Source organism: Dinoponera quadriceps, unplaced genomic scaffold, assembly GCF_001313825.1.
Source record: "Dinoponera quadriceps isolate SergipeBrazil2010 unplaced genomic scaffold, ASM131382v1 scaffold1169, whole genome shotgun sequence".
Classification (NCBI taxonomy): domain Eukaryota; kingdom Metazoa; phylum Arthropoda; class Insecta; order Hymenoptera; family Formicidae; genus Dinoponera; species Dinoponera quadriceps.
Window position 1 is genome coordinate 492,185 of NW_014555522.1, and position 20,266 is coordinate 512,450.

General features: G+C 45.5%; 1 protein-coding gene across 1 annotated transcript in view; it reads right to left on the bottom strand.

Annotated features, from left to right (window-relative positions):
• The window catches only part of LOC106744595 (dipeptidase 1), an 88,357-nt gene that overhangs the window by 16,731 nt on the left and 51,360 nt on the right, over positions 1-20,266 (bottom strand). The window contains exons 6-8 of the mRNA XM_014619510.1: positions 9,039-9,215; positions 8,832-8,916; positions 2,713-2,788 (exon numbers count right to left, since the gene is read on the bottom strand). Of these exons, the coding sequence (XP_014474996.1) occupies positions 2,713-2,788; positions 8,832-8,916; positions 9,039-9,215 (338 nt within the window). The remainder of the gene's footprint in view (positions 1-2,712; positions 2,789-8,831; positions 8,917-9,038; positions 9,216-20,266) is intronic.

The following is a 20,266-nucleotide window of genomic DNA, read 5'->3' on the forward strand; positions in this document are numbered from 1 at the left end:
TCCGGTATTCTCTAACCGCAAATAAATGGAATCCGTTTACGTGAAACGATATGAAACATCTAAACTGTATTGCATTCAGAGATAATAACGTTTAAACTATATATATATATATATATATATATATATTGCACAATATATTAATTAAAAAAAAAAAGTAATAATATTAAGATAACGCGTGCGTGCGTGTGTGTGTGTGTGTGTGTGTGTGTGTGTGTGTGTGTGTGTGTGTGTGCGTGTGTGCGTGTGTGTGTGCGTGTGTGTGCGCGTGTGTGTGTGCGTGCGTGTGATATACCAAAAGTATAAAATTTGAGAATTCTTGATTTTGAAATTATAATCAAATATAATTAATTATAATTGTATTCATTACATTTTCCTCGTTTTTGCGTTATGCGGTAAAATAAAAAGAAAAGGGAAAAGATTCCCGTGCCTGTAAAATTTCGCCAATAATATTGGAAATTCACGTACGGGCATTTATACGAAAAAATTGTTGATTTAAAATGTGATATTGGTATCGAACAGCCGCGTTTTTATTTTAATGCCGCGGTAATCGAATACTACGGAAAAAAAAAATATATATATATATCCAAAATAAAATTCCCAGTGTATGTGGAACGTGATTTCCAATACGTCAATAATTAATGACTTATATGTTCATTTATTAAACTCAACCAGCTCTCTGCGGTTTCTCTCTAAATTATACGTTCAGGTTCGATTTATTTGCTCATAAAAAATAAATGAAAGCTCATGTATAATAGTTACGTTCAGATTCAAACTGCGTAAATTCTCCGATTTATAAAATATATATATATATATATATATATCGGACTAAATTGCGTGGAGCGCATGTTGTTATTAACACTGTCAACTTAAATTTAGTCGTTCGATTCAAGTTTACGTCCCGGCCAAAGGGAACAAAATGTTGCACAGGCATTAATTATTCGCGGTATGTCGGTATATTTGCCGTACATATTTATTCTTTCGATTTTTCTCGCATTTGTATTCGCGATATTGTCGCCGGGCAAAAATACGGAAAAACCGTATATATGGCGGCGATTCGATCAGCGGCGTACCTTTTATGCCGTTTTTCTTCTTTATCGTTTGGTCTGCAAATCACGTCTCGATGCATCCACACTGTTTTTCAATCCTCCATATACACCAAACGCACTACGTGTGTTTTTCACGCGGATCCGGTGCAACTCAACTTTTTAGTCACCCCCTACCGCTCTCTCAATTTACTTGAGATTAGAGCTGCCACCCTCCTCTTTCTTTTCCCTCCCCCTTCTTCCTTTTCTTCTTCTTCTTCATGGTCTGTCAATTTTTTTCGTGAAGCTTGATGGTAAGTACAGCGATTGCAGTAACGCACGCGCTCGCTACAAAGAGATCGGCATTTTTAACAAAAGGAGGGTTGGTCGGTACTCGTGTGTTTACCCGATTCTCACGTCCACTTAGCAGGCCCCGCATACTTCCACCTTCACTTATCGCGGCAAAGAAGAACTCCGCGGGGTCGTTTCTGAGCTAAACAAGCTGTGTGAAAAGCGTAACAAAGGCGGGGATAATGGAAGGGAATAACGTCGGTCGTTTGGTAACAAACGGCTGAATACCATCGAGTATCTCGCGAACGCGAATTTATTTATGGAGTTACTTGAAAAATTCACCGGCGCAACGGTTCTCCTTCTCAACGGTGACTCTGTCGTGAAGACGACAGAGGCCTCGGACGGATGGATATTTATGAAGTCGCGTTGACTAAATAACGTTCTCTCTCCACACGTCTTTCTCTCCGCACGTTTTATTTTCTTACCGTTCCAATTTCACTTTTCGACTTCGAGACGCACCGAAGTGCGCATATTCGATGGCCGTTTGAAGTCAAACCAGTAATATCCTCCATAAATTTCGCGCGGGAGGACACTTTAACCGTCTCCCCGTGTCTCGCGAATATGATCGGTGGCTCCGTACGTATTGATTCACACTCCGACCTACATTCAAAGGCAGCCGAAAACTTCTCTACGCTCGCGTACCACGTACCAACAGTTTGCAAGTCCGGTCGGCGACGGGAAACGCGCTTTCGAGTTTGCATCACTTCCGTACGGTAAGGAAGTCGTCATGTTGTTTGCCTCTTAACGGGGGAACAAAGGCGACCGCAGTTTGATAAATTCAAATTTGAGATTTCGCGAAAACAATCACGATAACAATAACGAAGAAATATTCGGTGGAAAAAGATGATATCGGTATACCGGTCGCCGTCCGTCACATTAGTTCCGTAATGCACTTTAACCGCACTACGTTCGGCTCTCCCGACTTTCGTTTTTAACCCTAGCTCGCTGTGTCCTGGTTCAGCGAACCGCTCAGCATTTTTCGGTTTTCTAGTTTTCACACGGCATATTATTTTTTCTGAAAGTATATCAGAAGATGTCCGCTACAATAAACAAATATTACTTTCTCTTCGCATTTGCAAAACTTTTCAGCATTTTTTCCGAAAACACTTATTTTCTTACAGTAAGTTTAGATTCGTTTTCTTGACCTGATATCGTAAACATCTTATACAGACTCTGCATTTTCAATTCCCATATTACGAGCTTAGAAATATTAATTATAATAAAAATGACAAGGCGACAAAGTCGAGCGGGCCGGAGTGTGGCGAATTAAATGCTCGAAGATAAATGTGGCTAACCAGGGTTAATGCGAACGTTTTTAATATTTCGAGGTCACACTCACAAATTGATCCCGTCGTATCCAGCTCCGATGCCGACGTGATCCACCCCGGCGATCTTCCGCACGTGATTGATGTGCGCTGTAACATATCAACGAAAATTGCATGTATAACGTAATCGTCGTAATGCTCGTCGTTGCGCTTAGTGCGCGCGGAGATACATGGCCAGCGTATAGCTCATTTGCCGTGTAACGAGCGAAATTACATTCGCCGCCCTAACCGCGCGACCACCGTGAACCGCGACGGCCATGAATGGCGGCGCTGGTGATTTTTCAACCGCGGACTAATACAACTACGACACAATGTTATACCCCCCTGCCCCCTTTCCGAAAGTCACCGAGAGAAAATTGCCCGCACTTATGCGTTTTATTCGCTCCTATTGTCCATCCACCGGTAACGCGTTTTTACGCGCTTCGTCGTATAACGATGTCGCGGGCGTACGCGCGCGTCCCCACAGTCGCAGACACGGTTTGTATTCCAGACGCTGTAATTGTCAATTTGCTGATACAATGCAGCGCGAGAGAGGCATTAAATTAATTCCGCCTTCAATAGAAGGGGATATTGCGTCTGCGAGCGGGATAAGTCGGAGGTAATTCGCTAACGTTGCGGCGGACTCATTTTCCTGTTTATGTAAAGTCGACGGGCTCGGCAAACCAATTTGCCAGTTACCACGGTCGAGTTGCGTAAAGTTAGAAAAACGCTGCCCTGGAGAAACACGTTATTAACCTTCAATATTGACACATTCAGACGTGCGCGGATTACGCCCGCGCTCGTTTCTCGCGCATTTTCTGCTCTTCGCTTCTGTAAAACGTCAAAACGCGCGCGCGCGCGCGCACACACAGTCTTTTCCACGTCGGAGGACGAATAAAATTCAAGTGATAATTCGAACAAGCCACAATGAGATCGCGAGTGTGCGCATAAACAATGAAAATTTGCATATCCGTCAGTTGGATGTTATTGTTAACTAGGGAATGGTCACTGGTATAATTCACATCTTGGTTAATATATCACGAATATAATTCACACCTCAGCGACCCACAATCCAGAAGACAATTTCACACAGTCATCAGGATTATATGAAAATTTCACTTCTCGTTTATTAATTCAGTGCGAATTAAATTATCTGTCATCGTATGTTATCCCGACCAAGAGGAAACGGAAAAAAGAAAGAAGAGAAGAAAGAAAGAAAAAAACAATAACCCGTTACTAGAGATGTTGTGATATCATGAAATTTTGGATACTAATATTGAAACGAGTATCCAATCAAAAATATCATTAATGATACTAGTATTAGAAAAAATATCAATACCGATAATGGCATTGAAACTTAAAATTAGAAGAAATATGAAAATCAGAAAAGTTTTTGTTCTGCAAACTACTTTTACAAAGGTTTTTCGTACATATACGCATATATAATAATCTTACTATCATATAAAAATACTTCTACCTTCTGCACTAGACTTTCTACAGTTTGTGATTTAAAAACCTTAAGAAGGATGTGTTAAGATCTGTGCCCTCGCTATGACTGTCCTTGTTTGACGTCAGAAATGAAAAATCATATGCCAAAAATTATTGCGGTATACGTGGATATATAAATAAACAATATACGCATTAGGTGACATTCATGATTGACTCTGCACATTTATAAAAAACCGAACGCTTTCCTTTTACTTCAACAATCAATAAATAACCGTAAAATTAACGTAACAGAAACCATGAAAAAAAATAGGTTTAAAACATAAGTTGCATGTTATACTAATTTTCATGAAGCAAAAATATATGATATATTGAAGATCGATTGAATAAAAATTCAAAAATAAGATATCGAAACACACACACACGCACATAAGTTATTGATATGGGTACGAATTTCGAAGGAAAATATCGATACAAAGATAGCCGTTATTGAGAGAAAAATATCGATACAAGTATAATATCAGTATTATCACATCATCTCTATCCGTGTCATTTAAAGCGCGTTTTTTTCCGAGGTTGTAGATTGAAGAATTTACAAATGCGTCGTGTGTAACGATCTAAGCACGTAACGGATTGCGCGACGTGCCGCTCGCACAGGCGCGGCATGCATAATCGATCGAACAAATGACATAATTCATCGGTGATCAGAACGCAGCGCGGAGTAACGGCGCGCGTCATGGCGCCGCGATTTTGTTCGCGAGGCTGTCCGCGAAGCGGAACACATCAGAAACGTCATGAATTCCGATTTTCGTGTTTGCCTCGCTCGTTCTCTCTCTCGTCCGGCCTATCTCCATTATATCGTAAATTATGTGTCGACCGGCTCGGCACAACGCGGTCTTTCGAAATTGATTATGATTCCGCGAGGCATATCGTTACTAAGCGCGGTCGGAAAATCACGCCTGACGCTCAGCAAGGCAAATAAACAAGCTGACAGATAATCCGGCCAATCGGAAATTTTGATTGTAATCAAATGTCGCGTGTAATCGCGCGTTCGGATATTTTCAACGGGTAGTTCCACAAAGTGCTTTCACTAAAAATACGCGCTACTTTGCGTGGCCTCGGCTGCCGCCTGTTACGGTAAACAGAGACACTTGAATTTGCATAGCGTCCCGTGTATCGTAACGCTTACGCGGTAACATTAGCGGGTAGCTGCGAGATCTTTCGATTTGCATGCGCCTCATCATAAACAGCGTGGTTGATGTTTGTTTAAGCGAAATAACGCGCGAATGTCTATCAAGATGCATGTGACATTTTGCGGCAGGTAAGAAAACACGCCGAACGCAATCGAGGGAGCGCGCGGTGGTGGGAAATGAAGAAAGGGAAGACTACACGTTATCACCGTACGCATCATTTTTCCACGGTAAAAAATTGATACGCTCATGTACAATCGAAAATTCCCGAGCGCCACCGCATCGGTTTGGAAGTAACTTTCGGGCGAATGCGACGCGTATATCCCGCGTTCGTTCGCAAAGTCCCTTGAATTTAATTGGGAGACGGTGAAATGGTAATGCGAGCGAAATTACGGAGTGCAGAGAGCGCGCGTCACCGTGAATTGAAAGTAACTTCCGCGGTCCTCGAATACCGTTACTGACAGATAACGCGTGCTTTCGCGCGGTCCCGTCGCTCGCCTATCCGGATAGGGCGAGCTCATATCGAGAAAATTGCATTCATACTATAAACAAAGAAGCAGTTATTCGACAAACGTAATGCGGTGAATCGCCAGCGAGACAGAAAGAGAAGAGAACCGGCGAAAGCCACAATACCGCGGTTATTATTAACCGGCAGCGATTGTTGGCCAGCGCAACGCGGTCGCCATGGGATCGGCTTTCCACGCGCTGTTGGAGGACGCGACGCGACGCTCGGGAGGGAAAAGCGACGAGAGAGAGAGGGAGAAGCGAGAGCTACGCTCGCGAATCAATCATAAGCGTAATACTGCCAATGGCCTGGCCGCCGACGCGGTCGCTACTACAATCCCGCGACGTCGCCGAAATTATTGCCGTGCCTCGCGCACCCCGCGCGACAGAACGCACTTCCCACCTCCCGTTCGCCCCCATAATTTTCTTCCCCGTGCGTCCCCGGGCGGAACATAATTTTCTCCGCAGCTCTGTAGCCGGCGATGTAAAGCAATTAGAGATGCGGCCCGCGGAAGGAAACGATTATTCAGGCACCCGGCTATGCCCGATTACGCGTCCGATGTGCGCTGCCGTCCGGCTCGCTGCGGAACGAGCAATTACTGTTCGTTCTTTCTTTTACCGCACACCCGGAACACTGTCCGAGATGCGAGCGCGGTGCAATTTGAATGACCTTTCAATCCCGTGCGATTCGTTATACTGTATGAGTGAAATTTACGGTATTCGTGTCCGAACGAGAGAAACGGGAGAGAGAGAGAGAAAAAGAGAGCACGTATCATGCTTGTTACCGCGGAATATGATATTAGTGCGCGTCGCATTCGCTTATTCCTATAAAAGATGCACCGAAATACCGCGGGAAAATGGCGATATGGATTATCGCGATCCTACTGTGACCACAAATTTTCCGAAACTACGAGCCGCGGCCGGTTTGCATTATCCAAGGGATTAACGGGGGAGAAATGGACGAAACTAAAGGGAGTTTATTGTCTCGCGCGCCTCCCATCGCGGCTTAAGAATTTCGAAATCCTCCGACGCCTTTAGCGAGCGATGCTCGACGGAGAAGGGAGACGAGCGAAGTTGGTTCGCTCCTCGCACGTCGAAACTCACGTTCGCGTCTGCAAAAACCGACACCGCTTGGCAGTACTGTGCACGGAATTGGCTGCTCCCGCGGGAAACGTCGTGGTGTTTCGCTTTTTTCGTCCAACGCCCGAGCGAACGCCCGGTTTTCACGCGGGATGCGTTTTCGGAACTGCGGTTTGGCCGCGCAAAGTGTGAACTTTGGATCGCGGCTAAACGCGATGTTTCACGGGTTCGCGACTTCGCGATCGATCTTATCGTTATCGCGAGAAGCATGGAATTAATTTCGTTGAACTATACAGAGTTTACCGAAAGTGTGGAAACAATAGTGTGGAATATCTTGAGAACAAAGCAATTGACGAAAAAATGATTCAGACAAGAATTGTAGGATTTGGAGAGCGACATAGGCTGGTGATCCCAACTTTATTGCACGGTTCAAGATCATTTTCATTTTTTTTAATGAAATCATATAGTTTTTTTTTATTAAATTTTATGGAATTATATAATTTTTTTCTAATACAAATCGATTTCTCTGCTCATTTTGCGTATAAAAATACTAGAGTAAATTCACCTTTCGATGATTTTACTCTAATACTTTTATACGGAGAATGAACAGAGGAATTGATTTAAGTCAAAAAAAAAAACTATATGGTTCCATTAAAAAAAAGTGAAGTTGAAATGACCTTGAATTATTGACTGCAACGAAGTTAAAGTTACCAACTTATGTCTCCCTCTAAACGCTGCAACTTTTATTTTCTAAAGTGCTCTGTCTTCAGGATATTCCACCGTTTTCACATTTTTGATAAACCCTGTACATCTCGAACGTTACGGAAGAATTAGCCATTTCTAATCTCTCCGCATCGCGAGGAAAACGACTTTATTATCCAAGATTGCTCAACAGTCTGTACAATTAATAAAGTAGACTAATTTTGTGTCTTATAAATGCGAGATAGGAGGAAGAAGAGAGAGAAACTGTTATATTCTATGTTTTAATTTAATTCCAAGGAGTTTGTCGTAGTGACGCATACTTGATTAAAATTCCGTTCCCACGGCTGGTATATCTAATTACGTCAGATATACATATATACACAGCCGTTTACCGCGTATACATTACCCGCGCGGTCTCAAATGTTAATGCCTTCGGAACTTTGAGCCGCCCCTATAATAATGCAAATAAGATGGCAACCCTGCGGGAATTGGCGCCTAACGCGAAAACTCATCTGCCTGCGCTTTGCGTCGAGACGAGACGCTCCGTATGTTCGCTTTCCGGCGTCGAACGGGAGCGCTAAAAGCAGCGGCTTAGTCGCGAAAGCCGCGTGTCAGTGAGGGGGCAAAAAAGCGCACGGTAAGCACGCGAGGTGAATCTCTCTGCGCTTTTCAATTAGCTTTTATCTCGAGACATGAGAGAGGACACGACGATCACGACGCGCACTCGGAATCGTCGCGGAGGACGAGAGAGCCGAAGCAACGCTGATTACACTAGGGGCAGAAAAGAAACCAAAAAAAAAGCCGCAAGCAAAGGCGCTTCTTGTTTGGTGCAACGGCGCTTTGTTTCGTCGCGCTCCAGAGAGGAAATACGAACGTGGCGACAGAAATGCGGGAAATGCGAGCGATTCTATCGGTTATCGGATCGTGTCGCGCGCGCGTTGCATTATTTCAAAAATTCGGGGATGATCGCGCATTTCGGCGGACAAATATCGAGCCTGGAGCGCGTGTGATACCCGCACGGCCGATTGGATCTCGCGAAATTTTATTAACATGTCGCGCGGCCGCGCGCAAACGAACCGACGGTGTAATATTCGTTTCGAGCGAGCATGTGGGGACACGCGAATTTCAGGTATCGGAGTCCCGCGATCGTATTTTCGGCGCATTCGCCGCGCGCACGCGAATTAATGATTAAAAAACGCAACGATATCCTTATCGCGCCGGATCTCGCTCACCTGCCACATCCTCGAGCGTCGATTTTTCACCACAGCTGATAAAATGGGGATAGAAGGATACCATAACTATACCACCGGTCTGCGCCTGCGAACAGAAATTAGCGGGAAGCGAATTAGGAGGAGAGGAACAAATTGCGCCGATGCTTTCGTTCAATCATATCGATACGTGCGAACCCGCCCGATGTTTCGTCCTCGAGGTGTACTCACCAAATGTCGCAGCGCGTGGTCAGGCACATTTCGCGAGGAATTGCAGAGAGCGTGGGCGCTACTGTGACTGAAAATCACCGGCGCCCTCGACGTCGTCATGGCGTCCAGCATCGTGGGCACCGAGACGTGAGAGAGGTCCACCATCATCCCAAGTCGATTCATCTCCAGTACGACACTCTGAAAGCTCCCATGGAGCGACGTTAAATAGTCTCGATATTGCTACGGACCTCTAAGTTTCAGCGCGATAATGGCATCGAGGCACCGCGGATTAAAATACTTCGCGGGATTTCAGACTTTGCGTTTAACGTCCAACAGCGTTGGTCTCTCTCTCTCTCTCTCTCGAATGTTCTTGTGATAAACTGACGCTAATCCGGATTAAAGCGGCTTGGAAGGGGATCACGTGGGATCACCTCGACGACAGTGTAATCGCGTAGATTTTTATAAATTTTCTACCCGCAATTTTTCGTTTCTTCCCCTTTCCCCTCACATCCTCTCTCTCCTTCTCTTCCTTCCTCTTTCTTCGTAGCTATCTTGTGAAATTTCGGGCCGATCTACCTGAGCGTCTTTCCTTGTTCATTTCGAGAACAAAGCCGAACTGACGGAGGGTTAGTTACGTATCTGTCGGGCTGCTTTCCGAATTAAATCTTGCGTTAGTGGTGGTAGGTACGGGCTAGTTTATAGTACGCGCACGTTAGGTCAGTGACACTTATTGCGCGAGCCGGATTGAACTTCAGAACGAATTCTTTCTGGGGCTGCAACCTCGGGGAGAATGCCAATGCGAGGAGGGCCAGCAGCCCATGGAACAAATCGAAATGTCGAATCTTCCAGCGTCCGCATCCGCCAATCAATATGCCTAACGGACGACAATGGTATTTCAGATTTATGCAAACGTGTCTTATAACTCGTATTGCTGGGAGAAAATATATAACGCGTGATGTATTAAAATTGATAAAATAGTTAAAAACACAAAATAAAGTATCCATGGCGTCTCGATTTGAATTTTAATGTGTCCCAATCCGTCATGAAGACTGATTGATCCGTTATAAATCTCGGATCCCGAAACGCTGGACCAATTTTAGGTTAAATTCGAACGTGTTTGCGTGATCAGTAACAAAATTGTAAAAACAGATTTTCATGTTGGAGAAAAACGAGACTGATGATGTTTTTTCTAAGTAACGCGTATTCCCCGCTTGCAAGATATAATATTTACATTTTCGTGAAACTAACGATGGAAAGTGAAACTCGTTGAACTCTTTGGCACGAAAAGAGTCGTCCTTGTTAGGGCAGCCAAGTTGTCGCGCAAATTCCGATTTCTTTCCCGCGCGGAGAACGTTACCTCCATTCTGAACGAGAATGCTTTGTTAAACCGGCAACGTGATAAACTGAACGTTCTAGGATTCCTCCTCTGCTTTCTTATTCCCCAAGGCTTCGCCATGGCGGTGCCTCTATCCTTCTTTTTATTTATTTTTTCCTCTTCTTTCGCAAGTCGTGACGGATTCTTAGCGTGACTTCCGTCTCGTTTTCATTGTGGATGCTCCGGGCGCGAGAGAAACTGGACAAGAAGGAATCTCGAGGTGCTAGCGGATAAATAGGGAAAACTTTAATGTGCGCGCCGGTAAATCTTGTAGCGGACTTATCAACGTGTTAAATAGGGAATTAATAAAGAATACGAAATCGTCCAATTTGAACGTCGGGAGTCCGCGATTTAAATTTCCACGCGACGAGCGTCTTTTCTCACCTTTTTTCTTTTTCTTCTTTACCTTTCTTTTTTCCCTCGGCGACGACGATTCCTCGCGAGATTTTCTTATCATACGTACCCATTTTCGGAGAAAACTAGAATGCACCTGTCTTCAACAAGACTGGGAGAAATTTTCAAGAGCCGGAGGTAGCTCGTGAGAATCTCGTTGCATAGAATCGCGAAAAGAGAAGAGAGCAGTAGGGATTGGATACGTGCGGGTGACACGCGATAAGATGGTTTTGCTGGTCGGAGGATCCTTGATGAAAAGGGTGCACGGAGAGGGCGGAAGACGAGTGGGAAGAGAGATGCGTAAGCCGGGCTCAAGCGATTCCTTTCCATTATTCAAGCAATTTATATTCGGAAAGGAGCAACTCGTGTATTTCGCGATCTAACCTGACTTTTCATTGCACCTCCCTCCTCTCCCTCTACTGTCTGTGGGAACCGCAAATTATAATGGAATTCGCGAACTAACGAGAACGCGGGGGAAGAAACAATCGTGTGTCTATTGATCATGTTATTTGTAATCGACCGATCGCATGTTATTTGTGGTAGTGGTTCTGTATCTGCTCGCGCTTCGGCCAGACGAATGCTACTTCATTTCGTTTCACCATTTTTGGTAGAACGGCTCTCCGTTCGTGCGAATGAATGCATTTACGAGTCATTTCGTGGCATCGGCAAATAGAAATAGGTCGCTCCTAGATGGGAGTTACGTTCCTGTGTAAAAACACATAAATATCTGATTGATGAATATCGGCCGAGGGTCTTTTTTTAGGACATTATATCATTGCCCTAATCTATGAGCTCACTCCCCCGAAAGCACATTCATAGTGAATTTATTTCTTTTGAGGGATAACGTTATACATTTTTTTCGGTTATTGGAAGAATCCACCCTCGAGGATCTCCAGGGTGTGTTAAGGTGGCGCGGTGGTGGTTGGTACGACCTATCGGTCGACAGGATGACGAATAAGCTTCATTCTCCCATGAGTCCTTTTGAAAGGTATCCACTCGTATCATAGATACGTTCTTCCATTCATTGCTCCCTCAGGTATTTTTCGCGCGAGAAGAACCGAAGAAGGGGTCGGGCCGCTCATTCACTCCCTTTTGACCTCTGTGTCTAATCTTTTTCTCGACCTCGACTTTTGATCTCGCGACGAAGTTAATCCACCGTGTTCGAACACGTACAATTTTGATATTCGCCATTCGAGACAAATCAGTGTTGATTGTTACAGGGCTACCTCAAAATAGTTTCTCCTCGGAATAGTTTCACGTTGAAGCCTCCTTTTTCACGAATGCGAAATTAAAACTGCTCCATGCGGAAGAGATTTTTTTCGTTCATTGAAAATATATATCTCTCTGTCACGGCACAATTTTTATATTAGCAAATGAAATATTTCCCTGGAATTAGAACGGATAAAGTTAAAATTGCAATTTCAATCTTCTTTTACCTCTACGCACGCGCGCGCATATATACATCAGGAATGAAATAATCGCAGAAATCATTTTCAGCCTTCAATAAAAAGTTGTAAAGTGATGTAGAATGTTTATTGAATTTTTTGTTAACGCTTCTCAATTAGTGCATATCCCGATAAGATAATTTAATAATATAAAAACTTAATTCTCATATATGTTTTTTTCTTTTTCTTACGTAGATATATATATGAGATAGAGTTTTGTGATAAAGTTCGTGAGTAAATCCGCTCATTTTCAAGATAAAAATTTGAAGTACAAGTCACTCAAGCGGCATCCGTGCGGAAAATCGTCGTCAATTACATTATCGAGGGATAGTACGAGATTTGCTTCGGCTGTACGATTATCCCGATTAGCTTACGCCCGCCGTAGCATACAAAATTGAACTCGTTGGAATTACACTGGTTTCAATCCCCCGCCGCCTCAACATCGTCTTCCGGGATGCATTTTCCACTCGAGAGATTCGCTCGATCGAAATGGACCAGCCAAATCTCCGACAAGATTCCATTTCAGCCCTTCTGCGGAGAGACAAAGGACCACCGGGTGGCGTCTCACTTTGGTCGCATAGGAAATTGCGCGGGTTCGAAATGTCGAAAGTTTTTCCAACGCAGTCTGTCGGGCGGGGCGGGCTAGTAGCGGGGGGAGCAAGTCGAACGGAAAACGCTCGCGAGGCTCTGCCCCCGTGCCTTTGTTCCCCGGGTGTACCGTTCGGGAACGGTCTCACTTTGATTGATTCAAGTTGGCGGCAACGGCGGATGCTGGTCAACCTGTTCTTTCTCGAGGGTAAAACTTACCCTCTGCGACACCCGCGCGCTTTGCCGCCGGCCGACGTCCGTTATCGTCCAACTTCAGTTTGCGAAACTGTCGGAGTCCCGCCGACTATTTAGACGCGAACTCCCAGAACAAGCTCGCAGGTGGCATCAAAAGGGCGGCCGGTCAACCCATAACGCTTTCGGAAACTTATCGCCCAGCTGTACTGTCATATTGCGACTTCGCGAACATCCGCGTCGCTCTTCTGGTGAATTGGGTACACGAAACTGTCAAGCAGCCGCCGTTGCTCTTATTCGGACTTGTTTCATGTAAATTTTTATCCGTGCACGATTCGCTGCGCTGGCTGCAAGTTTCACACAGTTTCTGCGTTTCCGCTTGTGCGGTCAGTCTGAACTTCATTCGCGCTCCCAATTTTATTCCGTCCCTACTTCTGTATAAAAATGCGCATATATATAATAGTCCACATATACAAGTAATTATATATAGAATGTTGATAACTAATATTATGATCTAAATCGTAGGCACTTGTGAACTTTTTGTTCGCTATGGGTCATTTGGTTCTCGATTAAGAAAACACAATTAAAAAGAAAAAAATCATGATGCCACTCCTCCGGAATTCCGATACTTCAATGCGGCGTCGCGATGACTAAATTAAGAGTGTATCAACTTTGTGTTATGTTGAAGCGAATTAAGTCTTATCTTCGTTCAGCGTGGTTGGCGAGTGGTAAGAATGAAAATCGATCTCGGTAGCGGCAACTTGCCGAAGTTTGTCGATGGGTAAGAAATGAGCGCGCGCGCGCGCACGGTAGCCGGGGCTAAGGTACAAGAGGTAAAAAGCGGGAAAGTTAATAAAGGACCGGTGTTCGAAAGTTTAGCATCGTCTACGAGATAGTCAGGAATTAAGATTGAGTGGACGGAGAGAGAACGATAATGCAGCTTTAAGGAGTCTCTCGATGTAGTCGGAAACGCTAATGCGAAAGCGGCACTGTGCGAACTTTATGAAATTAAGGGAATGGTACTCGCAATATTGATAACGTCTCTAAGTCGCGCGTTATGAGCAGTTAATGTAGGGCCGCGAGGCGTGGCCGCGGAGACGAGTACCTTGACGGCGGCGATTAATGCTCTCACGTCGAAGGCACTGAGAAATGATGTCATGAGAGAGAAATATCGACTATTCGTCGCACGTATAAACCATTTCTCTCTTGGCTCTTATCCTCTCCTTTTTTTCTTCTCGCGCGAAATATTAACCTATTGTCCTCGAAACTCTCGGATGGGTACATAATAAATCACGCTTCTGCAGTTCCTCACTTTCTCTCTCTCTCTCCCTCTCCCCTCTCTTTTCCCTTTCTTTTCTTCTTCTTTTGTTGCAACTTTTATTCTGTTTATTACAGAGCCCCATTCGATTCCTCTGTAGCTCGCAAGACGATTAATCATGAAACGGGCGGAGCGATGCGCGCGACGCGATCTACTAAATGGAATCTTATATAATTTCTCGATGTTACAAGTCACGTGTACACATCGTTCGACCGCTCGCGCATTATTTATCAGGCAAGTTAACGGTTGCTTATCCTCGTCGAGAGAGCCATTAAATCGCGGCCCGTGTGGCAACTCACTCTCAGAGGAGATCGGTCGACAGCCAGCCCTCGCGGGGAGTCTGTGATCCTTCTGTGCATGCCTCCTTTTCCGTGATTTTAGCTCTCGGCGCAGTAACGGTAGCAGTAAGGGCTTTGCCGAGGCAATTAAGCGGGGGCATCAGAGTGTGACCGAGTGTGCTTTTAGCGGCGGGTGTAGCGCGGCGATCCGTAGATATCGGCCACTTTTGGCGTGCGCATGCACGCGACTCGCGGAATCGTATTCGACGGATCGCTCTAACGTGCACCGGTGTAAATGCACGTCGCGCCGATACAAAGGGTCACGTAGAAGCTTGGAAAACGTAGTCTCGAGATGCGGCTGAGCGAGAGGAAAGATGGGGCCTCCCTTGTGATATACCTAGAATCCACCGGAAGCTATCTCGCCATTCCTGCTCTCGTACGTGGCAGATCATAGGAGCGCGATAGTCTCCATTTTCTTTCGATACCGCTTTTGTAGATGGCCGATTGAGTCCCCTCGCTACCATCGCTGTTATGCAGACGGAGATAAGCTCACACAGCGAATCGCGAATGTCATTGACTGAAGGGATGTTCCGCGAAGAATTCGCGCGATTTATTCAATTCGATCCAGCTTTCAGAGACGACTTTGAGCTCGCGTTCGAGGAAAATTTTCGGGGAGTTGAGACCATTTTGCGGCCATTTCTGTAGGACGGATTAGCGTATGTGACACGATAAACGCGAGGACGTACACTAATTGCAGGATAGGAAAGGATCGTGTAACAAGCTCTTCCTTTTTCTTTCTCTTTCTGTCTCTCTTTCTCTCTCTCTCTCCCCGGTCGGACTCAATGTCGGATTTTCATGTTCCGTGGGTTAATTTCGCATAGCATAAGCGCATAAAGCGTGACATAATTTAACGCGTCAGTGATACTCGTTTCGTCTCGCCCGGTCGGGTATTCGCGCAGTTTTTAATTTCCGGCATTCTCTCGTCATAAAATGCGAATCGTAAAAATGCCCGGTATAATCAACAAAGGCATATACCGGAGCACTATTTTTAAGATTTCATTCCGTTACCTTTTTACGCGTTTGCAGTGGCATTCCATGCCATTTTGACATATATTTGATGTTTCTTTTCTTCTTTCTTGCCGCTCGCAGTTGTAAATAACCGCTGCCTTCAAAGGCGGTGACGTTGAGAAAAAGAGACAGATAGATAAGGAGAAAGATAAAGATAGAGATAGAGACAGAGACAGAGAGAGAGAGAGAATGGGGGGGAGTGGAAAAAAGGACTGGCGCAGGCATCAGCGCGGAAACTGTTCAAAGAGGTCGCGGAAATGCAACAGGGAGATGTAAGTCGAATTCCAGAAAATAATTAAATAAATTCCTGCAAATGAAGTATTGTCTTCGGGCTCACTCGTTTGTTGTGGAAAATCCATTTTACGCGACGCTAAATCTACCGCTTTTCCGTTTTAGCGAGACGGGCATTCTCCCGATGAGGATCATTCCAGATAGTGATTACAGACTGGAAAAGGATTTCGCAAATTTCGATGTTCCATAAAAGCGACCGGTGAGACATTCGCGTGTATATTTCCAATGTCGCGCCGCAGTATCGTTTTTCTTCTCGCGTTCGTGAACCCGCACGATTTTTCTCCCTCCTTTTCGCGACGGTTCTGCACTCGCTTACTTATTTCCTTATACTATCGCGACGCGAGTCGTGGTGGCCGGGTTTTCCTTTTACGAAAGTTTTCCCACTAGAACGATCACCAGTCCTGGTCGAGGGGAATGGACTGGAAGGGAGCGGTATGAAACGGTCCAGGTATCGGATCCTGATACTTTTCTCGTAAAAGGCGGCTTCCGTACACACGGCTGGTTCATTGCTCACTAGACGAGCAGCGTTCTCTCTCTCTCTATCTCTATCTCTTTTTTGTAGCGCGTTTCTTTTAATATATTTCTGTATTTATATAAGAAGAGAAATGTCGTACATACAAAATGATAAATCATACATTTTAATCTTGATGTCACGATGAAACAATGATAATTTAAAAATATATTCTCGAGTAAATTATGGAGGGAAGAAAATTATTTGGAAAAGAATCTCATTTTGAGATAATTAATTAAGACGTCATAGAAAGAACAACGTGTATAAAAGGGAGAGGAAGATATGATAATAATTATCGTAATTAGCGCGAACTATGGATTCCATAACGCGGGAGAGAGTCAAATAATGATCTAAGGTTAACGTTGAGAGACTTCAGCGTGTACATCAAAGAGATTGTAGTAAGAAGGAGGTAAAAGGAAAGAGTACCGCGTTCTTTTATAGCATCAAGGTAAAGGGATCCGGCAGTTTTCTTTTTTAAACTTTAGTTCTGGAGTATCACGTTGGAAATTTTCAGCGAGTGCTTGAGGACCTGTTTATTGCTCAGGTGTAGGTGAGAAATGATGCGGGTATCGGGCCGGGGCATAAAAGAAAAGCGAGGGATCATATATAAAGCCCGTGCCGAGACGGCTCTCACAATATGGGTAGCAACGGGGCGGAAAAGGAGTACATTCTTTCTGGATTGTTACACACGGGTATAAAGATACATACATTAAAACATATTACGCGGAATATCGTGCGTACGTAAAATTACCGAAATGCATTCGCCGTGTTACCGCGCTTTCGAAGCGATATGTATACGAAGTAACCGTTCGAACACGTAGAGAACTACTCACATTCGCGAATTACGTATGAGAGAGACGAGACAATTAGCTGTTCATTTGTCACGATTGCTGATGAGCGTCATTCGCATATTTCCTCCCGTGGAATAAAAAATGGAACTTTTTTTCAAATACGCCACGCACGCGGTTCTCACTCGCTCGTGTGTTGTATCGCGAAGTGACTGTTCTTCGCGTCATAAAGTTACGTCGAAATTATTCCACTAGAGTTCAGCATGAAAACTCCCTGGAAAACATTCCACTTCATCCATCTTGATCGCGAGCTTTTTTACGGTCGAGCGAATCCTCCGTGCTTTCTGTAATCCGTGACTTGAAGCGGGAAACGCCCGATTCCTTTTCCACTGACGAGCAGAACGTCGGCTTATTTACTTGAAATCGCGTCGATACGTAGATAAGACGGACACGACGTAAATGGATCGTTCGAGAGAACGAGAGGGAAAAGAGGGAGAGAGAAAGAGGACCGGCAAAATCTGTCGTAAAGTCTCGCGGATAATGTGCATCGCTTCTCACGGTTTTAGTAGCGCGTCGGCCGGTTCACGGTTCGTGAAGATTTATAATGTCTTGACTCTCGGTTCATCGGAGGCACGGCTATCCAACGAGCGCGTGCAGCTAGGTCGATTCCTTCTTCATCATCGAGAAGCGGAAAATATCGCCAAAGAAACCGAAGGAGATGGAACTCTCTGGATATCCGAAGAGTCTGACGAAATCTTCCGAATACTCATAAGAAGGATAGATTTAACAAATTGAGACTTCTAAATACGACTTTAATGATACATCCTGTTGAAAATTGCGATATACGACGATCTCCCTTCACATTTTCCCAACGGAAAGTCGGAGACGCGAGGGAGGAACGATTGTGGAAGGCCGTGACGTTCGATTTTCACTGACGTGTAGAATTGAGTATTGAACGCGATATCGCGCGCTGCAAACGGAATCGATACTTTTACGTAATTCCGAAGTAAGTAAGCGAGATATCCAGCCAGAGGGAAACATCATTTACACCGTCGCGAGCGCCGCGACGGCGGCAGTTCCCCCGTCGACAAATTCAGTAGATTAAATCGCGCCAGTTTGATTGTTTCGAACAGACACGTCGACTCGACGCTGTCCCAGATGACGGAATATAGGGACAGTTAAGCCAACCGACCGAATTGATTGCCTCGAATGTTGCTGAGCTGGAGGGGCTCCTCGACTATTCCGTGCGCCGAATAGTATCGGTGTCGAGTTTACCCCTTGACAGAAACCGTTCGCGTCCGGTACATAGAAGTTTCGAACGTTTGCTTGACCAGATGTTTCGACACTCCAATCGATATAAGGTTCACGTCAGTTATCGAAGCTCCACAAAGTGGATTCGTTCGTTCACGTGGGTTCGTGTTCGAAACCGCATAAAGTTTCAGAGAGCGGTAGAGGGAGAGAGAGAGAGAGGAAAAGAGAGAAGCATGTAAATAAAGTCGCGAGACCGACGACTCGCGGAACTTTTGACGGCTTTTTCGGCTAATGAATCCGGTGTACGCGTCACTCGAGTACCCTCGGATCTTGACACACACATACAAACACAGCATTCGGTGTAGAATGTTGAGCTATCGAACGGGACGTAATGAAATACTCTCTCCGCTTGGATTCCACGATGGACGTGCGGTATAAAATTAGCGTTGCCTTGTGCGGGGATGGAACCGCAGCAGGCGATAAAACGGCCTCGGAATTTACTTACTATGTTTACGTCCGCCGTTATAATCGAAAATTCGGGGTGGGGGGGAGGAAGTGGGCGCGACGAGCGCGCGTTCTCGTGTCCCACGTAAGCGAGTCTCCATTAAACTTCCCTCTTTATCCGTTCTCCGCAGTCGTCGAAACGACCTCCATGCCGGGCGTTGCCCGCCGAGAGAGGCTGCAATTTCGAAAATAAGAAAACCGCGGATCGCGGCGGGGTCATTATCGGAAGGCAGTTCGCCGGGCTCGATCGGAATCCTTTATCCCGGCGATTGTGTCTACCCGGCCCAGAAAACGGCGCTGCATCGCTCGCGCGCTCGCGCGTGCTCGCCGGCGTAGGTATTGCGCGAATCGTCGGCGGGGGTGGCGGTCGTAGCCGACATCGTCGTTTCATCCTTAGTACAATGGATACGTGCCGCGCAACGCGATTACCATGTTACACGATTTCGCTGGCTGATGCAGGCTCGGCAAACAGCCGGCGGAAGTGGTTACCTGATTTAAGCTCGGCGTGCGCGACTACGCGTGGATCATGTAGCGGGGAAAATACCCGTCTCTCGCGAGAGCACGAGCGTGTTCTCCGAGATTTCTTCCTCGCGAAGGAAATGGAAACACGTCGGGTGGACTCTTTAGATCTTAATCGGCGCCGCGTTAAAGCTGGTCGAATCCCGCGGAAAAGGGGATAGCGAAACTCGCGCGCGCGCGCGCGCAAAGCTGGGCAACGAGGAAGAAAGGAAACGGAGGAAAGAAGAAGGGAGGAAGAGAGAGAATCGCCGGTTAGCCGCATGAAGAGACTCCGTAAAAGTGAAATACTACCGCGGACGCCCGGCAATCTCGGGAGCTTGGTGACAATTTTTTATCTTTACGAGCCCGGCGCAGCCGTTGCTCCTATTGCATAAGTGGAAACAAGAAGAATTATGCAGTTACGTAAATTATGGCAGCGCCACGGAAATGGCTTTCGCTGGTTCTCGCAACTCTCGCGGTGTCAGGAGCGCGTAAGAAGCGATGGCATAGTAAGAGAGAACGAGTAGGATAAGATAGAGGGTAAGAGAGAGAGAAAGAGAGAGAGAGAGAGAGCGAGAAAGGATAGGAAACGAAGAAGAGGTCACGGAGAAAAGAGAAGACGGGAAATAAAACAAGAAACTACGGAGGTTAGATTGGCGGGATGCGGTAAGATTCCGTGGAATTTGAAGCACGTTTTGAAAAAAGGATACCGCGGACTGAAATTTTTTCCTTCGGGACGTAATGAAGAT